Source organism: Belonocnema kinseyi, chromosome 10, assembly GCF_010883055.1.
Source record: "Belonocnema kinseyi isolate 2016_QV_RU_SX_M_011 chromosome 10, B_treatae_v1, whole genome shotgun sequence".
Taxonomy (NCBI): domain Eukaryota; kingdom Metazoa; phylum Arthropoda; class Insecta; order Hymenoptera; family Cynipidae; genus Belonocnema; species Belonocnema kinseyi.
This window is the reverse complement of record NC_046666.1, coordinates 28,321,176-28,329,586: the sequence shown is the minus strand read 5'-3', so window position 1 is coordinate 28,329,586 and position 8,411 is coordinate 28,321,176. Positions and strand designations below refer to the sequence as shown.

The following is an 8,411-nucleotide window of genomic DNA, read 5'->3' as shown; positions in this document are numbered from 1 at the left end:
CAAATAATAACATTTCCTAATAATAAAATTCCTAAACAATAAAATTTACGTACACTTTATATAATTCAGATTGCCGAAAAATCCCGAAAATTAAAATTCCAGGCACTGTAAAATTACTGAAGTGAGAAATTCCAAAATAACAAAATTCCTCAATTAGAAAATTTCCGAATAATTAAAACCCCAACAATCTTATAAAATTGGGACGACTGAAAAATCAAGAAAAATTCAATTTCCGACACTGTAGAAGTTCCCGAATTATAAAATTCCTGAATAATAAAATTACCGTACAGATTATATTACTGTGATGACTGAAAAACCCCGAAAATTAAAATTCTCGAAACTTTAGAAATTCCCGAATTGGGAAATTGCCAAATAATAAAATTTCCTAATAATAAAATTGCCGAATATGAAATTCCCTTACAGTTTATAATATTGGAACGACTACAAAATCCCGAAAAATAAAATTCTCGACACTGTGAAATTCCCGAATTGGGAAATTCCCAAATAATAAAATTTCCTAATAATAAAATTCCTAAATAATAAAATTTACGTACAGTTTATAATATTCAGATTGCCGAAAAATTCCGAAAATTAAAATTTCAGACAATGTAAAATTACTGATATGCGAAATTGCCAAATAATAAAATTCCCCAATTTAAAAATTCCAGAATAATAAAATTTTTTAAGAATTAAATTCCCAAATTAGAAAATTCCCGAATAATAAAATTCCCTAATAAAAAAATTTCCTGATAATGAAATTTCCTAATAATAAAATTCCCGAAAAATAACATTTCAAAACAGTTTGTAATATTGGACAACTGAAAAATCAAGAAAAATTGAATTTCCGACACTGTGGAAATTCCCAAATTAGAAAATTCCTTAATAATAAAATTTCCTGATAATAAAATTTCCTAATAATAAAAATCTCAAACAATGAAATTCTCGTACAGTTTATAATATTGGGATGGCTGAAAAATCCCGAAAATTAAAATTCCAGGCACTGTAAAATTACTAAAGTGAAAAATTTCCGAATAATAAAATTGCTAAACAGTTTATAAAGTTTGGACAACTGAAAAATCGAGAAAAATTAAATTTCCGACACTATAGATATTCCTAAATTGAGAAATTCCCGAATAATGAAATTTATTGATAATAAAATTCCTGAACAATTTATAATTTTGCAACGACTGCAAAATTCACAAAAATAAAATTACGGACAATTTAAAATTCCCGAATTAGAAAAATCCCTTATAATAAAATTTCCATCAGTTTATAATAGTAGAAAATTGGGAGATTTCCGAATTTAAACAATTAAACATTTTTTTTGTAATGAATGTTATTTATTTATTAAAAATCCAAAAATATATTATTTTTAAATTATTGCTATTTTAGATTCAAACAATAATTTTAGAAATTTTAAGCATTAAACATTTTCTTTTTACAAAAATATTTGTTTATTTTATTTTTAATAAATTGATAATATATCTTAAGCAAAACATTTCAATTGTTTAAATTCGAAAAGTTTGAGGTTCGGATGTTTTATAATTCATCAAATTTCTATCGGAAATTTCATTATTCGGGAATTTGCCAATTTGGGAACTTTATTATTCGGAAATTTTTCAATTTGCGAAATTATAATATTTCTAAATTTAAACAAGTACATTTTTTATAAATATTATTTAATTATAAAAAAAACAATCAAATATTTACGTAAAAAATAGCTTTTAAAATTTCTAAAATTATTGTTTTAATTTGAAACAACCAGTGAGAAAAATATGTCATCCAGAAATATATTTTTTCCATTATTATTATTTTTTATTCAAACAATAATTTTAGAAAATTTAAACATTAAAAATATTGTATTATTGTATTTTTGATTAATAAATCATATTTTTTTAAAATATTCATTGTTTAAATTCCGAAATTTTCCGTTGGAAATATTATTATTCAAGAATTAAAAAATTTGGTAATATTTTAAGTTGTCGGGAATTTTTCAATTACAAAATTTCGCTATTAGGAAATTTTCTGTCGGAAATTTTATTATTCTCAAATATTTATATTCTGGAATTTTCAAATTGAAAAATATTAAAAACTGTCGGAAATTTAATTATTCGGGAAATTGCCAATTTGGGAATTTTATTATTCGGAAATTCTATTATTTGGGAATTTTACAATTTCGGACATTTTTATTTTTTGAGATTTTTCAGTCGTGCCATAATATATTACCGAAATGAAAATTGACGAATAATAAAATTCCCGAAAAGAAATTGCAGAATTATTAAATTCCTGAATTTAAACAATTACAATTTTTTAAATAAATAGTATTTACTTATTAAAAATAGAATAATAAAATATTTGTATGAAAATAAAGCATTTATAACGTTTAAAGTTTCTTAAAAAAATTCTTTGAATTTAAAATAACAATTAAAACCAATTTTTATCCAATTTTTTGTCGGGAATATTATTGTTACAGAATTTTTTAATTCGGTAATATTATAAACTGCTCTGGAATTTGCTAATTAAGAAATTTCATAATTCCGGAATTTTATTATTCGGAAATTTTATTATTTTATTAATTTTTTAAAAAATTATTCGGCACTTTTTACTGTTGAAAATATATTTTTATTATAAAAATAAGAATAAAACAAAAACAAATTACTTCAATTTTCACTAGAATTACAGAATTTTCTGTAATTTTAGCCCAAAATGAAAAATTTTTCACTTAAATGCGAACTGAATTACTAGAACTCTTTAAGAAAATCCAACTATTTTACAACTAAAATAAATATAACAAATTCATACTAGGAAATTTTTTCGGCAAAAAATGGAATAGTTAAATTTTTAATTAAAGAAACTAATTTTAATTTAAAAAAAAAAAATTCTATCAAAAAGGAAACAATTCTCTAGTTTTGTTAAAAAATCCTTCGTTTGCTTTAAAAATTCATTTTTGTTTGTTTGTTAAATCAACTTTTTTAAATAAAAAATTCGTGTTTTTTTTTTATAAATTCAACTATTTTGGAACAAAATTGGTTAAAAAATCATCTTTTTGGATAAATTCCACTAATTTTGACTAAAAATTAAATTATTTTATGGTTGAAAATGTAACTATTTTGTAGAAAATTTGTCCTTTTCGTTTGAAAATTCAAGAATTTCTGTATCAAGAATTTCTGGTTGAAGATAAACTTGTAGAAAATTAGTTTTTTTTTTGGGTTGGAAATTTTCTTTCTTGGCGGAAAACTATTTCTGGTTGAAAAATCCAATATTTTATTGAAAATTTCTATTCTTAAGATGAATTGAACTATATTTCATTTGAAATATTTTCTGTTTTAAATATCAATCATTCAATTTTTGGTTACCGGGAAATGACCTGCAATTTTTTGTCCCGGAAAAACCGGAAAATGAGTTGGAATTAAATTTCAAACCCGGAAATTTATTATTTTATGAACGCAATAAAACAGTATTTCAGATAGAAGTTTTAAATTTTGGAATTTATTTATTTATTTCAAGCAAAAAAAATGTTTTTTCTACTATAAAAGATTATTTTTTTAACAAAATACTGGAATTTTCAATAAAATAATTGAATTTTTAACATAATAATTAAATTTTCAACATAAAGAGAAAAAAAATTCCCAAGGAAAAAATGTCATAATTTATGTCAATAAAAAGGAATAAAATTTTATATAAGAAAAAAAAATAATTTTAAAACCAAAAAGACAAATTTCGAAAAAAAAAAGATTTTCCGCACAAAAAATAAATAAAACTTTATCTAAATTATGGAACCTTCAAGCCAGAAGACACACTTTTTCTACAAAAATTTAATTTTCAAACGAAAAATATGACTTTACAGGAAAAAATTAATTTTCCACGAAACTAATATAAATTTTTTTACCAAAAAAGCCGAATTTTCAACTTAAAAAGAAGAATCTTAAAAAAATGGAACAGTGACATTTTCTGTTAAAAAGTTAATTTTAAACAAACAAAAAAAAAGTATTTTCCACGAAACAGTTAAATTTTCAATCAAAAAAGATGAATTTTTAACAAAACAATTAAACTTTCAAAAAAAGAAATGAATTTTAAACCAAAAATATAAATCTTTAACAAAAAAGTGAATTTATTAGTTGAATATTCAAACAAAGAAGAATAATTTTTAACCAGAAAGTTGAATTTTTATTTCAAAAAATGAAATTTCTTTTCTAACAGATTCAGTTTTAAATCAAAAAGATGAATTTAAAAAAAAGTTGAATTCTCTTTGAAAAAGATTTCAGTCGAGTTTTCTCGATCAAAATATGAATTTTTAAAGAAGAAATAATTTTCTATGAAAAAAATTGAATTTTCAATCCAAAAAGACGAATTTTTTCAAACAAAAATGATGATTTTTAACAAAATTGTTGAATTCTTTACCAAATAGTTGCATTTTTATCGAAAAAAGATTAAATTTTGTACTAAAATTTATGAATTTCGTAATAAATAATGATAAATTTTAAACAAAAAGTAAAGTTTCGACGAAGTAGTAAAATTTGATTGAAAATATTACAATTTTCAATCAAAAAATTGCATTTTTACCTAAAAAAATTAATTTTAATCCGAAAAAAGAATTTTCCACTGAACAGTTAAAATTAAAAAAGACTAATTGCCCACAAAATAATTTAAATTTCAACAAAAGAGATGAATTTTCAACTAAAAATATAAATCTTTAAAAAAAGGGATTTCTTAAAAAACAGACGAAGTTTTAAATTAAAAAGATCAATATTCAAAAAAATAGTTGAATTTCCTGTTGAAAAAGATTTCAATCGAGTTTTCACGATCAAAATTGGAATTTTTAAATAAGAAATAATTCTCTGCGAAAAAAAAAATTTCAATCCAAAAATGATTTTTAACCAAAAAGTTGAATTTTCATTTAAAAAAATTAAATTTCTTTTCTAACAGATTTAGTTTTAAATCAAAAAGATGAATTTAAAAAAAAGTTGGATTCTCTTTGAAAAAGATTTCAGTCGAGTTTTCTCGATCAAAATATGAATTTTTAAAGAAGAAATAATTTTCTATGAAAAAAATTGAATTTTCAATCCAAAAAGACGAATTTTTTCAAACAAAAAGGATGATTTTTAACAAAATTGTTGAATTCTTTACCAAATAGTTGCATTTTTATCGAAAAAAGATTAAATTTGGTACTAAAATTTATGAATTTTGTAATAAAAAATGATAAATTATAAACAAAAAGTAAAGTTTCGACGAAGTAGTTGAATTTGTAAGAAAATATTACAATTTTCAACCAAAAATTGCATTTTTACCTAAAAAAATTAATTTTAATCCGAAAAAACAATTTTCCACTGAACAGTTAAAATTAAAAAAGACTAATTGCCAACAAAATAATTTAAATTTCAACAAAAGAGATGAATTTTCAACTAAAAATATAAATCTTTAAAAAAAGTGATTTCTTAAAAAAACAGACGAAGTTTTAAATTAAAAAGATCAATATTCAAAAAAATAGTTGAATTTCCTGTTGAAAAAGATTTCAATCGAGTTTTCACGATCAAAATTGGAATTTTTAAATAAGAAATAATTCTCTGCGAAAAAAAAAATTTTCAATCCAAAAATGATTTTTAACCAAAAAGTTGAATTTTCATTTAAAAAAATTTAATTTCTTTTCTAACAGATTCAGTTTTAAATCAAAAAGATGAATTTAAAAAAAAGTTGAATTCTCTTTGAAAAAGATTTCAGTCGAGTTTTCTCGATCAAAATATGAATTTTTAACGAAGAAATAATTTTCTATGAAAAAAATTGAATTTTTAATCCAAAAAGACGAATTTTTTCAAACAAAAAGGATGATTTTTAACAAAATTGTTGAATTCTTTACCAAATAGTTGCATTTTTAACGAAAAAGGGTTCAATTTTGTACTAAAATTAATGAATTTTGTAATCAAAAATGATAAATTTTAAACAAAAAGTAAAGTTTCGACGAAGTAGTTAAATTTGTAAGAAAATATTACAATTTTCAACCAAAGATTGTGAATTTTTAACAAAACTGTTAAATTTTAAACCAAAAAGTTGCATTTTTACCTAAAAAAATTAATTTTAATCCGAAAAAAGAATTTTCCACTGAACAGTTAAAATTAAAAAAGACTAATTACCAACAAAATAATTTAAATTTCAACTAAAGAGATGAATTTTCAACTAAAAATATAAATCTTAAAAAACAGACGAAGTTTTAAATTAAAAAGATAAATTTTCAAAAAATAGTTGAATTTCCTGTTGAAAAAGATTTCAATCGAGTTTTCACGATCAAAATTGGAATTTTTAAATAAGAAATAATTCTCTGCGAAAAAAAAAATTTTCAATCCAAAAATGATTTTTAACCAAAAAGTTGAATTTTCATTAAAAAAAATTAAATTTCTTTTCTAACAGATTCAGTTTTAAATCAAAAAGATGAATTTAAAAAAAAGTTGAATTCTCTTTGAAAAAGATTTCAGTCGACTTTTTCTGGTTGAAAATAAACTTGTAGAAAATAATTTTTTGGGGGGTTGGAAATTTTCTTTGTTCGATGGAAAACTATTTCTGGTTGAAAAATCCAATATTTTATTGAAAATTTCTATTCTTAAGATGAATTCAACTATATTTTATTTGAAATATTTTCTGTTTTAAATATCAATCATTCAATTTTTCGTTAAGAATTTCTCTCTTTTGATTGAAAATATAAAAAATAAAAAATAAAAATAAATGATAAATCGACCAATTTTCTTAAAAATGCATAATTTTGCTTGAAATTTATCTTTGCTGTAAACAAAAATTAGTCTTTTTGGCTTGAAAATTCATATTTTAGATTAAAAAAATTCAACAATTTTTCTGTTTTAGAAAATTGGTCTTTTTGGCTTAAAAATTCAAAAATTTGGTTAAAAGTTCAACTTTTTTTTTAAATTAAAATTGAAATATTTTAATTTTTCAACTCACCCGGGTTTGTAAAGGTGCAAAACGACGTAAATGTCTTCTCCGGCTTTATTGACTTCTTGGACGTAATCTTGAGCCGAAATTTCCCGGACGTCTCCATATTTCGCTTTGTTGGCTAAAGCTTGAATTTCTGCTATCCTTTTCCGTCGATACTCCAACAAAACTTTTTCATCTTCTTCATCCTCGAGTTCATCAAGCTCGTCTAGTGTTTTATCCTCTAAATTCTTTATTTCTTCAGAAATAAGAATTTTATATTAAATTATTGGTACTTAAAAGGGTACTTTTTTGCGCTCACAGTAAAGTAAAAAAAAGTTTTAAGAATTCGAAAAAAAATCCATAGTTTTAAATAGAATTGAGTCAATTTAGAACAATTCACGTAAATTAAAAAAAAATCAAGAGAATTCCAAAAAATAGAAAAAAATTCAGGGTGAATTAAATTTTTTTTATTTAATTTAAAAGTTAATTAACCTACTTTCAGTCATCACAGGTACTATTGTCGTCAAAACGATAAAAATGAATTTTCCAGAAAAAAGTTGAATTTTCTACCAATTTTTTTAATTTTTAAAAAAATAGTTTAATCCTCAACCAAAATAGATAAATCTTCAACTAAGAAGTTGCATTTTTAATCAAAAATAGATGAAATTTCTACCAAAAAGTGCATTTTCTACCAAGAAAAAAATTTGCAGTCAAGAATGAAAAATAATTTTAGGCAAATTGTTGAATTTTCAACAAAATAGATTAATATTTATCAAAAAATTTTATAGTTGATATTTCCACTACAAAACTTTAATAACAAATAAAAAACAGATTTATGTACATATTTTCAAAATGATTTGATTTTGACAAACAAAATTGATTTTCTACCACAAGAAGACGAATTTTCAATAAAAAAAAAAATAATTTTTTAACCAAAATGTTGAATTTTTAACCGAAAAAGTGCAATTTTTAACCAAAAGTGGAGTAGATAAATTTTCATTCAGAATGAATTTTCAATAAAAATAAAAACGAATTTTCTACAAAGCAGTTTAATTTTATACCAATTTGTTGAATTTTCAAGCCAAAAGCCCTAATTCTCTATAAAACAATTTCATTTTATAAACAAGAACATGAAATAACAACAAAAAAATGAAAATTAGAAAAAAATGAAATTTAAAAAATTCGTTCAACTTTCAACCAAGGAATGGAATTTTTAATGAATAATTTTTTTGGTTCAAAATTCGACTTTTTGGTTACAAATTCTACTGGAAAAGTTTTTAAAAAAAATTTTTTAATTCAAAAAAAAATCAAATTGTACTGGAAAAATTGAAAATTTTAAAAAAATTATATTTGAAAGTTAATAAATTTTGAAAATAAAAAAAAAATCCATGGAATTAAATAGAATTGAGTCAATTTAGAAGAATTCACGTAAATTAAAAAAAAAATCAAGAGAATTCCAAAATACAGAAAGGAATTCAGGGTGAATTAAAATT

The 8,411-nt window shown here is 21.5% G+C and overlaps 1 protein-coding gene across 1 annotated transcript in view; it reads right to left on the bottom strand.

Moving 5' to 3' along the window:
- The window catches only part of LOC117181630 (viral IAP-associated factor homolog), a 21,604-nt gene that overhangs the window by 3,999 nt on the left and 9,194 nt on the right, over positions 1-8,411 (bottom strand). The window contains exon 3 of the mRNA XM_033374509.1: positions 6,946-7,174. Coding sequence (XP_033230400.1) covers positions 6,946-7,174 — 229 coding nt within the window. The remainder of the gene's footprint in view (positions 1-6,945; positions 7,175-8,411) is intronic.